The sequence below is a fragment of the Chiloscyllium plagiosum genome, unplaced genomic scaffold, assembly GCF_037043375.1.
Source record: "Chiloscyllium plagiosum isolate Xiang-an unplaced genomic scaffold, Cpla_swu_hap1 HiC_scaffold_23, whole genome shotgun sequence".
Lineage (NCBI taxonomy): Eukaryota > Metazoa > Chordata > Chondrichthyes > Orectolobiformes > Hemiscylliidae > Chiloscyllium > Chiloscyllium plagiosum.
In genome coordinates, this window is record NW_028270161.1 from 31,159,115 (window position 1) to 31,179,337 (window position 20,223).

General features: G+C 40.5%; 1 protein-coding gene across 8 annotated transcripts in view; it reads right to left on the minus strand.

Moving 5' to 3' along the window:
• Nucleotides 1–20,223, minus strand: part of cacna2d1 (calcium voltage-gated channel auxiliary subunit alpha2delta 1) — a 692,512-nt gene that overhangs the window by 394,282 nt on the left and 278,007 nt on the right. For all 8 annotated transcript variants that reach the window (XM_087999530.1, XM_043713764.2, XM_043713767.2 and 5 more), the window contains exon 5: nt 2,674–2,718. In XM_087999530.1, the coding sequence (XP_087855656.1) occupies nt 2,674–2,718 (45 nt within the window). The remainder of the gene's footprint in view (nt 1–2,673; nt 2,719–20,223) is intronic.

Sequence of the window (20,223 nt, forward strand, 5' to 3'; positions counted from 1 at the left end):
ATTGCTTGGCATTTGTATGGCATGAATGTTCCGTGCCACCTGTCAATCCAAGCCTGGATATTGGTTGGATCTTGTTGCATTTGGACATGGACAGCTTCAATATGTGAAGAGTATTGAACATTGTGTAATCATCAGCTAACATCCCCATGTCTGACCTCATGATGGAAGGAAGATAATTGATGAAGCAGCTGAAGATGGTTGGGCCTGCGACACTACCCAGAGGAACTCCTCCAGAGATGTCCTTGAGCCGAGATGGCTGGCCTCCAACAACCACACAATCTTCCAGAGTTTGCTCCCTGACACCTTTCCATTCCCATTTTGCTGGGGCTCCTTGATGCCACACTCAGTCGAATGCAGCCTTGATGTCAAAGGCGATCACTCCCTCACGTCTGAAATTCATCACTTTTGTCCATGTTTGAACCAAGGCTGTAATGAATTCAGGAGGAGTGGCTCTGGCAGAACCCAAACTGGGCATCACTGTTATTGCTGAGCAGCTGCTTCATGATAAAAATATTGATGACACTTTTCATCACTTTTACCAATGATCAACAGTAGATTGATGGGGCAGTAATTAGCTGGGTTAGATTTATGCTGGTCTTTTGTGTACAGGACACACCTGGGCAATTTTCCATGTTGTTGATTAGATGCTAGTGTTGTAACTGTACTGGAAGAGCTTGGTCAGGGGAGAGGCATGTTCTGGAGCACATGTCTTCAGTACTACTGTCGTAATGTTGTCAGGCCCCATCACCATGCTGTATCCAGTGCCTCCAACTGTTTCTTGATGTCACATGGAGTGAATCAAATTGGTTGAAGACTGGTATCTGTGATGCTGGGGACCACTGGAAGAGGCCAAGATGGATCATTCACTCAGCACTTCTGGCTGAAGATTGCTGAGAGATGTTTCATTCAGCCTTATCGTTTGTGCTGATCTGTTGGGTTCTTCCATCATTGAGGATGGGGATATTTGTAAAGCCTCCTCCTCCAGTGAGTTGCTTAATGTACACCACCATTCCCCACTAGATGTGGCAGGACTATACAGCATAGGTCTATTGGTCTGTCTATCATTTGCTACTTTGTTGTTTGGCATGCAAGTAGTCCTGTTTGGTCATTTCACCAGGTTGACACCTCCTTTTTAGATATGGCTGGTGTTGTTCCTGGCATGTCCTCCTGCACTCTCCATTGAACCAGGATTGATCCCTGGCTTGATGGTAATGGTTGAGCAGGGGATATGCCGGGCCATGAGGTTTCAGATTGTGCTGGAGTATAATTCTATTGCTATTGATGGCCCACAAAACCTCATGGATGCCCAGTCTTGAGTTGCTAGATCAATTTGAAGTCTATCCCATTTGGTGATAGTGCCACACAACATGATGGAGGATATTCTCAACGTGAAGGCGGGACTTCATCTCCCCAAAGACTGTGCTGTTGTCACTCTTACCAATACTATCATGGACAGATACATTTGCAGCTGGCTGATTGGTAAGGATGAAGCCAAGTTTTTTCCTCTTGTTCCCTTACCACCTGCCACAGATCAGTAGCTTGTCCTTTAGGACCCAATCAGGTTAATCAGTAGTGTTGTTTTCGAGCCACTCTTGGTGGTGGACATTGAAATTCCCCCACCTAGCGTACATTTTTCGCCCTTGGCAAACTCAGTGCTTTCTTGAAGTATTATTCAACATAGAGGAGTACTGATTAATCAGCCAAAGAAGGACAGCATGTGGTAACCAGCAGGGGGTTCCTTGCCCAATTTTAATATCATGCCATGGGACATCATGGTGTCCAGAGTTAATGTTAAGTGCCTCCAGGGCAACTCCCTCCCAACTGTATACCACTGTGCCACCACCTCTGCTGGGTCTGCCCTGCCAGTGAGACAGGACATATCTGGTGGTATCTGGGACATTATCTGCAAGATATGACTTTGTGAATATGACTATATCAGATTGTTGCTTGACTAGTCTATGAGACAGCTCTTGCAAGTTTAGCACTAGCCCCCAACTGTTAGTAAGGAGGACTTTGCAGGATATACAGGCCTATTTTTGCTGTTGTCTTTTCTGATGCCTCAGTCAATGCTAAGCTGTCTGCCTAGTTTCATTTCTTGGTTGAAGTTTCATAGCAATTGATAAACTGAGTGGCTCTAGGCCATTTTGGAGTTGAGAGTCAACCACATGGCTGTGGCTCTGGCGTCACACATAGGCCCGACCTGCTGAGAATGGCAGATTTCCTTCTCAGAAGGACATTATTGAACCAAGTGAGTTTTTCTAACAATGAACCCTTGGCAGGAAACCTCAACCTAAGAAAATCTTAACTTCATGTCAATTCTCCAAAAATAAGTTGCATCATTCATTGTTTACTAGCTTCAGAACCTTTTGCGATGTGCAAGGTCCATCAATAATTACACTAAAGCATATATTGAATGTTGAGTCTTTTTATTTCATGTTATTGTTGATTTTAAAAATTGCATTTTTTGCTTAAAGATATCCTTGAATGAAGTAGACAGTACAGAATACATAAACAGATTGGTCCCATCTTTCAAGGACAATGATAACAGCACAGTATTTTCTTAATATAGAATCAATTGTGAAAGCTCAGGTACATACTCATTTTGAAAAAAAAACATTGATTTCTGAAAAGAATGGTCCACAATTCAAGCCCATTATTTTACCCCATACTTACACCCATGAGATCATCCTTCGCATTGTAGTATATCACATCATTATCCTGAAGAAATAAAGAAAATAATAATTACCAAAACAAAAAGTGCACAATTCATGATTCATTCAAAATAGCAATGACAAATAATCCTTGGAAACAAAGTCAGTAGAATTAAAGCTAAGACTATCCTACAGTGATGTGCAACCACTGTAGTGGCATCTTAAGGGTGACCCTGCTACAAAGAACACATTTTTATATGTCTGAAATATTCAATCTTTCATATGCACATTTCCTGTATATAGTAGCGAGACCATCCTCCTTTTCAAGTTTCATTTGTGTTTTTAGTGTCAACATTTGGAAATGCATTGTCGTTTGGCTAATAGCAAAAGTGGAACAAATGGCATAAAGCAATCACAATAAGCCAGAATATTTAAGGATCAGGGATGAATGAAAGAGCTGATACAAACAAGGAGATGGAAATATTGTGAACCAAAAATTGAACACAATTGAACTAGGTAGAAAATAGCAATGAAAAAATCGACAGGCTTATAAACACAAACCAATCATGAATAACCAATTTGGAAAATTTACTGAGAAGAGAACAACTCAAACAAAAGGGGAGAAAAACATAATCCAACTGCAAAACATTATTTAGACTTCCAGTGCTAGTAATAACTTAAATTTCCAGTGGCCAAAATGAGACTTGAAACAGAATCATATTTTAAAATGACACATTTCACAAGAATTAAAATTACTGAAATGTTATTTAACAGCCACAAACATTTTAATTGAAGTCAAAAAATAGAAATTGCTGGAAAATCTCAACATGTCTGGCAGCATCTGTGGAGAGAAATCATTTCAGGTTGAGTGATCCTTCCTGAGAACTGTCTCTGATTTATAGCATCCACAGTTCTTCCAATTTTGTTTTTAACTGAAGTGTTCTGGATCTCCAAAAGCTTGTTTGGCATGGGCATTTGTGGTTTCATATGAGCTATAACAATGTAAGTGGAAGATAGATTCTGCTGTCTAAGTATCTGCAATGTGTATCATTTTATAGGTCCTTCTAGTAACTAGCCATATATTTGAATATTTCTTATCCACTTCCAACAAGATTTTGTGGGGTTTTCTTTTGTAACATTAGCTAAAGAAAGCCCAAGAAAACAGTTCAATACTTTTACTGCTGAATACTGACCTTGGCCAGCACAATTTGCACAATGCCTTGATGCGTATGTTCAACTTTAAGAACAGCAAGGCAATACCATGAAGTAAATATCAAACTAAAGATCAAACTTTGATCATTTTCACAGAATAATGGACAAAGTTGTAGAATTGGCAAAAATCCAAAAAATACCATCAAATAATAACAGGATTTTGACAATCGCACCAAACCAATGGTCCTGGTACTATGTTATGTACAGCAAGACATAATCCACCTAATGTTGCTAAACATTGCACATGCAAGTTACATGTATCAATGTGCAGAGATGTTAGCTGTGGCACAGTTGGCAGAACTTCCACTTGAGTCAGAAAGTTGTGGTTCCAAATCTTGCTCCAGATACTTGAACGCAAATTCTAGGATGACCCACAGGTGCAATACTAAGTGTTGCACTGTCAGCAGTGCTATCTTTTGGATAGATATTAAAGCTAAGGCATGCTACATACTGCAAGTACAACGGCAACATATGATATCTGAAATAAGAGCAAAAAGCTGGAAATGCTCAGCAGATCAGGCACCATCTGTGGAGAGGACAACAGAGAAAATATTTCAGACCAATAAGCCCTCCTCAGAGTAGAATATACGCAGCATTTTCTGTTTACAGTATAGAACACAAGCAGTGTCACAAATCTGAAAGCCAGGGGTATTTGAAAACCAGATGCTTTTACAAGTTGCTGAATGTGAATTTGTAAAATAACTTGGTGGCTTGCTGCACCCGGCACTGCACTGACAGATCAGACTCGTTAATGGCTTTGTGTGCCTGTTTCTTCCCATGTGCCAAGTGACCCTTGACCCCACCAGAACCAATTTTGCCCAATCTTCTGAACATGATTTCACCCAAAACCAACAAGGTCTAGCATGAACCCAGTCCCAAGATTTCCAGATTTGAGATAGTATACCTGAAAGTATCCTTTGAACAATACACTGTGAACCAATCAAATTATAACAATTTGTCACCAAATAAGCCACACTTTTAAAGTCAGGAGCCTGAATAAGAAAATATTGATTAATTTTACCAGTTAAAATGAAGGGACCACAGGGATCAGAAATAGTTAACTTTGTTACAATAGAATCAGTACGAAATTGCCTGCATGACATACACAAACAACATTCATACACACATACTCATTGTACTGATGGACTACTGACCATAACCTCTGGCATAAACTGGGCCATGAGCATTCATTATCAGAAGCAAAATGAATGCCAATAGGAAGACAGAATATAACATGCCAGTCTTTATTGAACAAAAAGGATGGTGGAGCTGCCTGTAACTGGAGTTCTGCCCATTTTCACCAAGTTTTCATCAAACTGAGCAAAGTTGCAGTAACAATCTTCCACAGGCTTTATTGAGCAGTCCCAGCATCACACTGCCAGAATTGGCAGGTTTTGGAATAGAGGGCGCGCTGCATACAACTTAAGCAAACTCCACATCTATTCCCACTTTTAACATTTTACTAAAGAGTACTATTGCAATTTATGACATGGAGCACTGATTTGTTTTTATGAATGAGTCATAGATTGAGGTTCCATTCTTCCTATCGAATAACTGAAAAACAAGCACTTTTTGGCCATGCTAAATTGCCCATAGTGTATGTTATTAGTCAGGGGTAAATATAGGGTAAGGGAATGGGTCTGGGTGGGTTACTCTTCAGAGGATCAGTGTGGTCTTGTTGGGCCGAAGAGCCTATTTCCACACTGTAGGGATTCCAGTTCTAAAAAAAATCATAGCCCTCAATATCCAAAGGGAAATTTGGGATGCACGAATAACAGCAAAAGATAAAAAGTGGTCAACCACAGCTGGTGGATATTCAGTAGAAATAGTTACCAAACCCTTTTAGCATTTCAGCTTTGTTGCCTCTCATAAAAATAGAAATTCTATCAATAGGTTAAATTACAGTTCACAGAAATTAATTCCTCAAGAAAACCATGAGGCAACCGTGGCTGATAGGGAAGTCAGGGCCAGCAGAAATCCAAAAGCAAAATAAAAAGCATGTCATGTGGTGCAGATGAATGGGAAGCCAGAGGATTGGGAAGGCTTTAAAAACCAGCAGAGGAAACTAAAAAAGCAATAAATGGGGAGAAGATGAAATATGAGCGTAAGCTAGCCAGTAATATAAAAGAAGATTGGAAGAGTGTTTTTAAATAAATAAAAAGTAAAACATTGTGCTGGGAAAAAAGAAATGGTGGAGGGATTGCATAGATACTTTGCATCACACTTAACAGTGGAAGATACCAGTGTTATACCAAAACTTTAAGAGAGTTGGAGCAGAGGTGAGTGTAGCAGCCATCATGAAAGAGAAAATACTAGGGAAGCAGAAGGGTCTCAAGGTAGATAAATTACCTGTATCAGATGGACTACACCCCAGAGTTCTGAAGGAGATAGCTCAGGGGATTGTGGTAGCATTGGTGCTAATCATTCTGAAGCCATTGGAGTCAGGTAGGGTTCCAGAGGATTGGGAAATGGCTAATCTAACACACCTGTTTAAGAAAAGAGGGTGGCAGAAGACAGGTAATTGAAGGCTGATTAACCTGACCTCAGTCATTCATAAGATTTTACATCCATTATTAAGGGTAAGTTCGCAGAGTACTTGGAAAAGCATGGTAAAATAGAGCTGAGTCAGCATAGCTTCGTAAAACTGATTAGAACTCTTTGAAGAGATTACAAGCAAGTTGACACAGGAGAGCCAGTAGACATTATCTGTCTGGAATTCCAGAAGGCCTGTGACAAAGTGCTGCACTGGAGGCTAGTAAGTCAGAGCTCATTGTGTTTGGGGCAAGGTACTGACATGGATAGAGGGTTTGCTGACTGGCAGGAGGCAGAGGGTGGGGATGAAGGTGTCTTTTTCAGGATGGCAGCTGGTGACTATTGGAGTTCCACAGGGGTCATTGTTGGGACCACATCTATCCACATTATACATTAAAGATCTAGATGAATAAATGGAGGACATTCTTACTAAGTTTTCAGATGCATAAAGATAGTTGGAGGGACAGGTAGTGTGGAGGGAGCAGGGAGCCTGCAGAAGGAGTGCTACAGATAAGAAGGGGGGAAAGAAATGATAGGAGGGAACGTGTGAGGTTATGCACGTTGGTAGGAGTGCAGACTATTTTCTAAATGGGAAAAAGCTTCAGAAATCTGAAGTACAAAAGGAAGTTAGGAGGCCTAGTTCAGTATTCTCTTAAGGTTAACATGCAGATTCAGAATGCAATGTCCACATTTATTTCAAAAGGGCTAGAATAGAAGAGCAGAAATGTACTGCTCAGGCTGTATAAGGCTCTGGTCAGATATCATTTGAAATAATTGCAACAGTTTTAGGCTCCATATCTAAGGGAATATGTATTAGCGTTGAAGGGGATCCAAAGGAAGTTTAGAAGAATTATCCACTGGATGAAGGGCTTGTCGTACGTAGAGCGGTTAAGGACTCTGAATCTGTACTCAGTGGAGTTTAGAATGATTTGGGGTGGGAGCGTGGATCAGAGGGAAACTTACAGAATACTGAGAGACCTGAATAGAGTGGCTGAGGAAAAGATGTTTCCACTAGAGGGAGAGACGAGAACCCAAGGGCACAGCATCAGATTGAAGGGATTACACTTTAGAACTGAGAATAGGAGGAAATTCTTCAGCCAGACAGTAGTGAATCTGTGGAACTCATTGTCACGGAAGGCTGTGGAGGCCATGTCATTGGACGAATTTAAGACAGAGATTGATAGTTCTTAATTAGTAAGGGGACCAAGGGTTGCAGGGCGAAGGCAGGAGAAAGGGAGTTGAGAAATACATCAATCATGTTCGAATGATGGAGCAGGTTCAATGGACCGAATGGCCTAATTCTGTCCCTGTATTTTATATTTTATATCTCAGATCTTGAATTTCCCTGCACATTATAGTTCCACTCCTCAGCAAGCCCCAGGTCCTAAGCTTTGACACTAACTTATCTCAGCTCAACCTATTTTATTATCATTGGCTCTAGACCTGCTCTTCGAGCTACTTTCCTATCAATCTGTTCAGAGATTTTATTACATCTCTGGAGCAGTTGTCACCTGGATCACCTTCTAATCCCAGACCACATTCAAAGGACTCGTGATATAGAACAGAACTCTCCTTCTGAATTTGACCCCCATCACTGCCCCCCCCCACACTCTACAACACACAAGAACATCAAATAAATAAGGGGTAGGAGCAGAACATTTAATCGCTCGAGTCTGCCATTTGGTAGGATCATGTTTGCCCCTCATAACCTTTGATCCTTCTTTCAATCAAAAAAATTAACCCAAAATTTAATATTTATGTTCCCAACTCTCAATTCCAGTTCTTGTATTATCTCTGTCTCAATGCTGCTTTTCACAAAAACCAGAGGCTCTGCATTATTTCTTATCCGTTAGTCCTTTATTTTTCTTCCCTTTCTACACACAGTCGACGCTTTGCTCTAAATTCTTGCCCTCTTTTTGCAAAAGATAATTACTTTGAATAGAAGTGAAATATACATTGGAAGGTTTATGGATATGATTTTAAAACATATGGACAAGCTGCTAAATATAGAAGTCAACTGTAATTTTAGACGACCAACAGAATGAACCACAAAGGAAATATTAAGTTAAACAAAATTGCAAGGCAAATATTAGAGACAGTTTTTAAGGAATTAGTGCAGAATCAACTTGGCGCAATAATAGATCTGTGACTAAGTTATGCAGAGCAGGGAAGGAATCTGCAAAGAGATATAGTCAGGCTAAGTGAGTGGGCAAAAACAAAGGAAGATGGAGTATAATATGGGAAAAAATGTCTTTATTCTCTTTTGTAGGAAGAATATAAAAACACGTTATTATTTACATGGTGAGAGATTGCAAAACTCTGAGGCACAGAGAGATCTGGGTGTCAGGTACATGAATCATAAATGTTAGTATGGACAGACAGTGAGTGGCAAGTGAGAGGAAGGCAAGCATTTATTAAAACAGGAATGGAATATACAAGTAAGGATGTTGTGCTGCAATTGTATGGGGCATTGGTGAGACGCTCTGTACAATTTTTATTTCCATTTTTAAAGGGGTATGTTACTACATAAAAGCAGTTTCAGAGAAGGTTCACTTGACTGATACCTGGGGTTGGAAGTTGGAATGTTGTTGTTGCAGGAGGAAAGATTAGACAAGTTAATCTGATCTAATTTACAAGAATGTGGAGATGATCTCATTAAGCATACAAGATCCTGAAGGAACTGGACACAGAGGATGTTTCTCTCTGTGGGAGAGTCTAAAACTAAGGATCATGGTTTAAAAATCAAAAGGCCTTAACTAAATTGGAGGAGAAATCATTTCTGATCTACAGAAATCCAAAGTGTGAAAACTGGCCATTCGGCCCAACACTGACACTTTGAAAAGCATCTCCCCTACTACCCCTGTAACCTTGCATTTCCCATAACTAACCACATCTAACCTATACATTACTGAACACTATGGAGTAATTTAGCATGGCTAAACTACTTTACCTGCACACCTTAGGACTGTGGAAGCAAACCAGATCACTCAGAAGAAACCCACTCAGACACGGGCAGAATGTGTAAACTCCACAGACAGTCGCCCGAGGCTGGAACTGATCCCAGGTCCCTGGAACTCTGAGGCAGCAGCGTTAACCACTGAACCACCCATTACGTTCTAACCATGCTTTCTGTTATCATTCATAACTCTGCTTGGCAAATATTTAGTAAATAAAATTATCTGAGTCTACTTCCCTATTCATTCTGTTTAATGAACTTCACCTTCAAACTCACATTCCAGTAGGTGGCCTTGATGGTCACTTTCAGAGTCACAATGGGAGGTTCAGAAAATGTCACCCATTCTGAAGCAGCTAAAATTAGGCTTTGGCATCAGGTTAGCTTTGACCTGCCCACCGTTCCTTCCTCATAGCTGCCTTTCACTCCTTCAACCATATCTCTCTCAGAGGTTAGTGCATCTTTGGATGTATCTTTCCCAGAGAGTGATGGGGTAGGAGCATTGACTTTTTAAAGGTAAGAGATAGACAACTTTTTGACCAAGGAGTCCACATTTATTGGGGGTAGGTGAGAAGATGGAGTTAAAGGCACAGTCAGATCAGCCATAATATTATTGAATAGCAGTACTGGTACTCCTGTTTGTACTTCATATGTTTGTATCTTATCACTAAAATTACAAAGCAGTGACGTGTGGACAAATGGGGGATTCAATCTTACTATAATTAACATGTAATCTATCATCTTAACTGACACTTCAAACTGGTAGGAACAAGAGCTGTCATCTGCCTGCTCAGTTGGATCTCCAATCTCTCACATCACAGAAATTTCTCATTGTACATCACAAAAGCATCATGAATGGCCCTAAGGGCCTGCTGAGTCTGTTTCAAATTATCCTGAAGGGTAAGATATCTCAAAGGTTAGAACAGCAGATAAAGCTAGTTGCTTTGTGCTGCCTCTATGCAGTAGTTAGACCAGTGGTGTTCACCACTAACAGGATGTTGCTTTAAAGTCAAAAAGACATACTTGCCATCTCAGAAGTGAATTACGAAAAGCAGTGTCAGGGTGATGCCAGGTTTCAAGGCTGGGTGTCCCAAAGACTTACATCATATCAAGTAGAATATCGCTTTGACCATTTGCAACATCAAATACTGACTGTAGCCAACCAGCCTGCACTTGCAAAACCCAAAACACAGCATTCGAGATTGGGCATGATTCCTCAATTGGATAACATTTGCTGAATAATCCTGGGTGTGTGAAGAATTATGCTGACAGCAATTCAACCAATTGCAAGTTAGAATCTCAAACTGGTGCATTTCCATGTACAGGAAACTATTTAGACTAATACTCTGTTCTTTGCAAATAGAAAGAAAATGTACATGCACTGTTTCAACTCAACAAAATAGTTGACAGTCATTCACTAGTTCATTCCTCAAGACAAGGCTCTGACCAGAGTAAAACTGCTTGATTTAAGTTTTAAACTAAGCCTTGCAGTTAACTGTCAATGATCATTAAAATGGTGCATTTTCCAGGGCAACACATCTACCAGAGTCCACTTGTCAACAAAATAGTATCTTCCTCTCACAGCTTAAAAGCTTTGTTTTTCACATAAATCAGGATTCTTGCGAATTGTTTTGAAGAGTGGAAGATAAAAAAGCTTTGACTAAATGTGTCCTTTTTTCCACAATACACATGTATCCCTCCCTAATTCAATGCTAAGTCAGATCATACAGGATTATCTTGCAGAGGGTTCAGTTAATGCTTCTCTCAGTGCTATAACACTAGCTTGAAAATTTCCTTCTTTCTTTGTGCCACGCTGAACCCATTACTTACAGCATAATCCAACAAGGACATTGTCCACTTTATTATGACATCGCCCCATTTAATTCTTCTGATCGATTAATATAATAATTACATTCTATTTGCTTTGCTTGTCACTGTTTCACAGTAATTTAACACATTAACTATTGAGCTATTATGCCATGATCCTCAGATCCTTTTCCATTTCACTTATAGCTATCCATCCATAACGTACATATGACTTTCATTTTTCTTTTAACAATACAATACTCTTCTCTCTGTATTGTAATTAAATTGTCACCATTTGTCAGCCATTACTTGTAAGAATTAGAGGTTACAGTCTTAGCATACACAAATTCTTATCATTTACATTGGTTTCTGAATCTGGGTCAATAGATCACAAATATTTGGAGCTTTAACGAATAATCTCTCACTTGCGACATTCTGTAATCTTCTAAGCCGGAATCGTGCATTCCCCAAACTGCTCTCATTCTTTTAGAGTCATAGAGATGTACAGCATGGAAATAGTCCAACTCGTCCATGCCGACCAGATATCTCAACCCAATCTAGTCCCACCTGCCAGCACCCGGTCCATATCCCTCCAAACCTTTCCTATTCATATACCCATCCAAATGCCTCTTTAAATATTGCAATTGTACCAGCCTCCACCACTTCCTCTGGCAGCTCATTCCATACACGAACCACCCTCTGTGTGAAAACGTTGCCCCATAGGTTTCTTTTATACCTTTCCTCTCTCTCACCCTAAACCTATGCCCTCTAGTTCTGGACTCCCCGAATCCAGGGAAAAGACTTTGCCGTTGTGGTTCTGTTCGCCGAGTTGGGAATTTGTGTTGCAGACGTTTCGTCCCCTGTCTAGGTGACATCCTCAGTGCTTGGGAGCCTACTGTGAAGCCCTTCTGTGATCTTTCCTCCGGATTTTGTAGTGGTTTGAATCTGCCGCTTCCGGTTGTCAGTTCCAACTGTCCGTTGCAACGGACCCGAGCTACAAATAATCTCACAAACTTTGAAAAGACTTTGCCTATTTACCCTGTCAATGTCCCTCATAATTTTATAAACCTCTATAAGGTCACCCCTCAGCTTCCGACGCTCCAGAGAAAACAGCCCCAGCCTGTTCAGCCTCTCCCTATAGCTCAAATCCTCCAACCCTGGCAACATCCTTGTAAATCTTTTCTGAACCCTTTCAAGTTTCACAACATCTTTCCAAGAGGAAGGAGACCAGAACTGCACGCAATATTCCAACAGTGGCCTAACCAATGTCCTGTACAGCCGCAACATGACCTCCCAACTCCTGTACTCAATACTCTGACCAATAAAGGAAAGCATACCAAACGCCTTCTTCACTATCTTATCTACCTGTGACTCCACTTTCAATGAGCTATGAACCTGCACTCCAAGGTCTCTTTGTTCAGCAACACTCTCTAGGACCTTACCATTAAGTGTATAAGTCCTGCTAGATTTGCTTTCCCAAAATGCAGCACCCTGCATTTATCTGAATTAAACTCCATCTGCCACTTCCCAGCCCATTGGCCCATCTGGTCAAGATCCTGTTGTAATCTGAGGTTACCTTCTTTGCTGACCACTACACCTCCAATTTTGGTGTCATCTGCAAACTTACTAACTGTACCTCTTATGCTCACATCCAATTCATTTATGTAAATGACAAGAAGTAGAGGACCCAGCACTGATCCTTGTGGCACTCCATTGGTCACAGGCCTCCAGTCTGAAAAACGACCCTCCACCACCACCTTTGAGCCAGTTCTGTATCCAAATGGCTAGTTCTCCCTCTATTCCGTGAGATCTAACCTTGCTAATCAGTCTCCCTTGGGGAACCTTTTAGCGATCCTATAAGCCAATCTTTAAAATCTCTAAAGATTATTCAAGTAATGGAATTCAACTTATATGCCAAATAGAAAACGCAATCTACTGAGCTGGTTGTGAATTTTTGCCATTTGAAACATGAAATAAAACACTGGCAATTTACATTAAACGAATGTGACACATTGAGGGAATAATGTAATTATACAAAGGTATCTTCAACCATAATGAAATATTTAGAACTCATTAAATTCACTGTCTTTGACATGCAACGCAAGAAGTTCATGAAATTTATTGAGTCACTTTAGCTATAGCACCATCATAGAGATTCACCTTTGGATCAAATTTGGCATTTTCAGCTTATAATCATTCGTCCATAGCAAATTGGCTTCTTCTCCATCCACTGAATTGAATATTCTACATTTTTGGAATGATTGAATAATAGTTTCTGCATAAATAGCACCCCACAATTTAATCACGAAAACCACACAAAATGTCAAGCGGGAGAACATGCTTCTTTCTACCCATGGTGTATATTCCTTTGTCACCAGCCATTCATCTATTCCATTCAGTGTGAACATGATCCTTGAATGATTTGTAGAGGCAGGCACCTGAATGTTGGGTGATGGACATAAGGCTCTATAACATCCTGTTGCACTCTGTGTTTACAATTCTGATGTTGTCGAAGCAACAGGACTTTGTAACTGACTTTGGTGTGACTTGGCTTACTCAGCGACAGCCTATCTACTTCAGCAGATGATTGGCTGTTGTTAACTGAATTCTCTCAAGTCCCTCTCCCTATCCATGGACAATGCTTTTTGGCAAGATATATTTCAAGCTCACTCAGGCAATGTCAGTAAATGCATACACATTTTAAGCTGCACAGAAATCTGACACATCATACTCTCTCTTGAAATTCTCCAAAATTACAATGGGTAGACAGTTTTATCAAAGCCATGACAAAATGTCCAACCACTACACTGGGTAAACAGGTCCCTTGGTCCAAACCAATGGCTTCCTGCATGTTCCAATGGTTTGGGACTCTATTGCTGCTCCAGCTTACCCAAAATGTCAGGCAACAGCAGACTTTTGGTTCAGTAGGAGCAAGCAAGTTCTTGAGTATTTCATAAATTTTCAGGACAACTTCAGGTCAGAAACATCATCCCTTTCCTTTCCCTCACTCTCTGATTAACAGCCAGATTAGCAGATAAATCCGGGATATTATTAGCAGTGAAAAACACCTTCAACACAGTGCCTCAGGATCAAGGATGACTTGCTCCTACTGTGGAATTGTGGGTCTTGAGGTAATAAAAAAGTTTGGCTAAGCACACCCTGCTATGGGTGGGGCAGGTGGTGTTTGTAGGGGTGAATGGTTGGGATTCCTGGGTTCTTGCATGCTCCTTCTGCTGTTTATACTTGGCTTCTACCAGCATTTGTCAGAAATGGTTGGAAGTTCATAGATGCTCCTTCTCCAGTTGGAGTCATTCTGTGCAAGACTTTCCCATGAGTCAGTGGGGCTAATGCGTTTTATTAGGGAGGCTTTGAGGACACCTTTGAAACATTTTGGCTGCTTTCCTGTAAATTGTTTGCTGTGACAAAGCTCAGAGGAGAGACTTTGTTGTGGAAAGCTTATGCCAGGAATGTGAACAATGCATCCCATTCACCAGGTTTGTCTGAGAGATATTGGAACATCTAACCTGCCAGTAGATTCACAGAATTCTATGCAATTAGCTCGGTTGATATTTCTCTAAGGATTTGAGTGTCTATTGTACCTTATTGATGTCACTGATACATACAGAAGAGCAGGTAACACTATTGCCCTGTAGGGCTGAATGTGAAGTGCTCACAGAAAGGAGATTCCCAAGGTCTGTGAATGCTGTCCATGATAGTCCCAGACCTCCACAATTGTGGGCAATTTTTGTACAGTGGGAGCAAGGTTTAAGGGCCTGAGTTCCAAAAGGTGAGGAAAAGGATAATTCTCTCATGTGCCTCATGAATGCATCAACAACATGGTAGTCAGCTTCAGAGGGCACGCACACACACACTCATCTATACACTGCAATTCAATGACAGAAGTTGAGGTGGTCTTGGTTCTAGACTGTAGGTAATGCAGGTTGAACGGTTTCGTATTGTAAAGAAGTTCTACTCCAACAGAAAGCATAATGGATTTAGGGTGCAGTGCCATGTTGAGGAAGTGGAGAACAGCATTGGCATGATGACACAGTTTTGCTTGACCCACGTTTGCATAGCTGTTTATCTGTGGTGGACCCATTGATGAGGACCACAGCTTGAATGTGAAGAAGCAGGTGAAGAATGGTGACAAATGTCTGAGGGGAACAAACTTGAATAACTCTGGAACAAAGAAGGACATGAATTAAGATTGCTGCATTTTGCTTGAATTTCCCTTGCTGTGAAGACCAAGTCTACTCTGCTTCTTAAATGGACAGAATCCACATTGAGAGTCCAATAGGTGTTCTTTAGCCACTGGAAGCAGACAATTGAGAAGGATTTTATCATAACCTTCCCTGTGGTGTGCAGCATGTGCACCCTCACAGTTATTGCAATAGATCATATCTATTTTCTTGGAGATACTCACAATTACAGCATCTCAGTAATTCTCCTTATTCCAGATGAGCTCATTTTTTCATATCAAGAGTACTTTCCCATTGTATTTCAGTTTCTCGGCAAAGATTCCATCTGCGCTGGTGTCCTTTTTGGTTTTCAGCTATCAGATGGTCCTTTTACTCTCCTGCCTAGCTGGAGTTGTGCTGATGTGGGAATGACAAGCATGCTGCAGAATATAGTTATGGTTGAGGAGATTCACTCCTTGTGAACACTGAAAGAATCTCAGTTATGACTGTCCACTTCTAGACTCTGGTAACAATGAAACCATTCTGACAATTTTCAAGAAGTCAATCCAATATGTCTTTCTTCCAGGTGGATGACTTTTTCTTCCATTCCCACACCAGTTTCTCACTAATATTGATTTCTATCAGTACAGTACAGTTACAGAGGAACCTCGATTATCCAAACAACAGGGACGGGGAGTATTTTGTTTGGATAATCGAAACTCAGATAATCGAATGCTGGATAACATAGTTTAGCCAAGCGTCGAGACTTTGTGATCTTGCCAGATAATCTGAAATTTGTATAAATCGAGGTTCCTCTGTACTTGGGTAAATAATCAAATGTTCTCTCGTTACCTTGAAATATCCTTCATGCTCCATTCATTTTGGTGGAAGGCTCATTTCTCCAAGCTGTTTCTCAGACTCGATCTGCTGTCTGTGACTGTGTTTTAAACTCCCATACATCTTTGCAACACTGTGTATATCTCCTGCTCTGCCCTTTATATGTATAGCAAGGCATGGCTGAAAGAGGAGGTCAACTTATATGCTGAGTGTTTGCAAATGCACAATTTTTTTTGGTTGGAAAAATGTGGTAATCTTATACACTGTACATACTTATAAATATATCTCATTACTTATAGTAATTGCTCTCAGCTCCAAATTGTACTTAGAATTGCCAATTTTAATCTCTCATGCAGGATTCCAATTCATTTGAAATATAATTCTTTCACACTAGTCCACAAGTTATTTTATTCAATGTGTTTTTTCATCTCTTCCTTTTGTTGTAATTAGAGATTTCAACTTGAACAAAAGAAATCAGACTAATGGAACACATAGTCCCAAAGTAATTGTTAGAAACTGTACAATGTTCCCCAAAAAGGTATTTTACCATATTTTATGTTTGCTTTTAGAAATACAGTTTTTGTTACTTTTTCTTTCACGGTGATAAACTCATAGCTCTGTTTACATGCTTTTAAAATTAATTAACAGGATGTGGGTGTCATTAACAACACCGGCATTTACAGCTCATCCCAAATTGCCCTGCAAAAGTTGCATTCTTAAACTGCTGCTGTCTGTACAGCAACCCCAAGCATCTTGGTTGCGGCACTGCCATTGAATGTCAAGGGACAACACTTAAATTCTGTCTTGTTGGAGATTGTCATTGCCTGACACTTAGGTAACGTGAATGATATTTGACATTAAAGAGTGCAAGCTTGAATGTGTCAGGTCATCTTCAAGTAGACAGGGATTGTTTCAGCATCTGGGGAGAGACGAATGGTGCTCAATATTGTGCAATCATCAGTGAACAACCCCAGTCTGACCTTACAATGGAGGGACAGTCCTTGATGAAGCAGCTAAAGATGGTTGAGATTAGGGCACTGCTCTACTTTAACACTCTTCCTTCACTGTCACTGGATCAACATCCGGGAATTGCATTCCTAAGAGCACTGAGTGCCCCCATATCCTAAGATTTAAGAAAACAGCTCAGTACTTTAAGGGCATAAGGAATGGGCAATAAATGTGATCCTAGTCAGTTATATACACTTGCCTCAGCTGGAAATCAGACTATTGGCGTTCAAAAACAACAATCTGTTAAACTATCATGTAAAATAGTGACAAATTTTCACAATCCCCACTGACATCAACATTATTAGAGCTTTTGAGGTCGAAGCCAGTTATTTTCACTTTCAGTTCTTTTGCCCATATTTGGACCAAGGTTGTAAAATGGACATGAGGTAACAGGTGAGAAAATACTGTTTCAGAGCAGTGTTGACAACACCTTCCATTACTTTGTTGATGAATGACAGGGGACTAAAAAGGTCAAAAAAATTGACTGAATTGGATTTTCCCTGCTTTTTGTACGAAATAACTCCAGAGAGGCTGGCATCCCATCACCAAGTCACTATTTACAAATGTAAAGTCCTTGACACTGATCCAGCTCCCTGAGAGCCAGCTCTCTGAGTGAACAGGACCTCTGACACGCCTGTTTATATCTGTCAGCCAGGGCTCCCTGATTAGACCAGGTTAACAGCTCCAGTCAGAGAGCTCATATTCTACAAGGTCCACCTAGCTGACCTCATTACAATCACTACAATGTGGACATGACTAACCTAGTCAGTTGACAATTGCGGTGAGGATGAAAATGCGTGAGGTCGGAAGCAGCGTAAAAGGACGGGGAGTGGTGTCAGAGGCTTGTAGGGATCAGGATTGGACAGTGGAGGCCAGTAGGTGTTTAACTTAAGAGGGCTGAGGAATTGAAGGCCAGGGTGAGGTTATGAGAAATTGGAGGCAGTGAGACTGGAGTCCCTGGTGACAGGTTGGAGGGTGGGTAGAGATCAAGAGTTTCAAGTGAGCTAGGTGGTTGCAGAGGATTGATGAGGCAGGTATACCAGATCTAATTCACAAATGGAAATGTACTTACACCCTGGACCTAGCAGTCTTGATGTTCTTAAAGCTGCCAGGTTTCCTGCGAGAGTCCAATTTGAAACAGTGGGTCAATGATTGCAATATTTCAATTTTCAGCTCGCAAGCACACTACGTTCAGCCTCTATCAGAACCAGAAATGAGCCAACTGGAATTGGATAGTGGTCAGGGTCCAGAGTATTCACACTTCTGACCTCCAAATCCATTCAAACCTAGCCATTATTAAGAACTGTTAAAATTCCCTCCAGTATCTGGGTTAAAGCTAACATCAAATTAGTGTTGAACCAATTCAGTCAAGTCACAGAGAACTGTAAATTTGTTTGTTGTTATATTCACTGGTAAGTAGTTTAACCACAAGCCCTCTAAGGAAACACTCTGGACTACTTTTACATTCAAAATTCGGTTACAAAAGCCTATGCTCAGAATTAATATTATCTGATTAAACAGCATCATTCGATTAACTACATGAATATTAAAGGCTAGAAAATATAATTTTTTTCACAAATTCAAAAGTTCTTCCACAGTAAATTATTCTGTAGTCCTCTCCAGTACACATAAGTGCCAGATGACCTAAACAGGGTTTCAACACCTCATGATATCCCACTGGAGTTGTGTCTTTAAATAGTAATTAAGTAAAGGTTTAGGAAGCTAATTCCACTTGCAGAGTGTGACTACAAAATCCGTAAACCAGTTAATCCTGTACATTAAATTTGTAATGAGAAATGTGACTGAAGTTGGCACAAAATCTCACCTCAAGCAACCTCCCAGCTCATTAATTATTTTCTTTCTCTGACACAAGTAATTCCTTCCCCTCCTGTTTATTGGTTCTCCTCAATGAAATTCATGATCCATGACAGAAGGATAATTACTGTTCCCAAGCCACTGCCAATCATGTTGAAGATACCTCCAAGAAGATGCTCAGATTTGGTCAGGGAAGCCTTCCTTCTGGACACTGTGTGGAATGGGCAGATGTTGTGCAAATTAAAATGATTTAGAGCTGTTCAATATTTACAGCAGAGACATCTCATAAAATTGACTGACGAGAGAAAGCACATATCATTAAAGAAATGCTGGAAGAGGGTTTGACTATGCAGAAAGGAAAACTCAATTGTAGCTGTGTTCAATATCTATCACCAAGCATGGACAGATTATTAAATAATGTTTACACAACCTGTCAAGTTTTACAAGAGAATTATTTTCCAATGACAGGTTTATTTTATACACTGCAGCGCTGGAATTGAACAATTTATCCATTGCTGCATATGCTTCTGCAGATTTTACTTAATTACTGTGCATCATCCAGATTGTGAGGTGACCAGCCCAATTACCATATGGCATACATCAAAGAAAGAAGAGCAGAGGTGAAGCTTTGGAGTGTAAATTTTGTGCTGATTATGTGATCATCCAGTTTGTTACCGCTAACTATATTTGCAGTATGTTCTCATCACCCTTTCAAACTGACACAATAAATGCAGGATTGTTTGGAGTGGGGTGTGTCAAACAGGATATATTGAAGGTGGTGTTTCTAATTTAAGGAATGGCTACTGTGTGATCATTTGTCCTAGCTCAGAGAAGAATCGATATCTGAGGAGAAAAGACTGGTCTAAACCAGGGTCTAGTTAGGCAGTGTTTTGACAAACTACAGCTCCTTTTAAAGCAATCAGTTTTAGAGAGAATTGCTCACTGACAGAGCGCATGTTATTCCAAGAGGTTTCATTTTAAAAGACAACTTTGAGAAACACTTGCTCGATTCATACTTGGGCTTAATGCCGCAACTTTTCTTTTCGTAAAAACAATAAGTGTGGTCTGTCTGGAGCTCGTCACTGACACAGATCGTATGGTGTCCAGACCGTCAGAGACTGTACATTCCTGGAAGATGTTCAGCAGGAGATGAAAGGTCTCTGCAGGAATCACCTGGGATTTCTGAATGCCCAAAGGGTGATCACCCTGCTCCTCAGGATCCTCCAGGAAA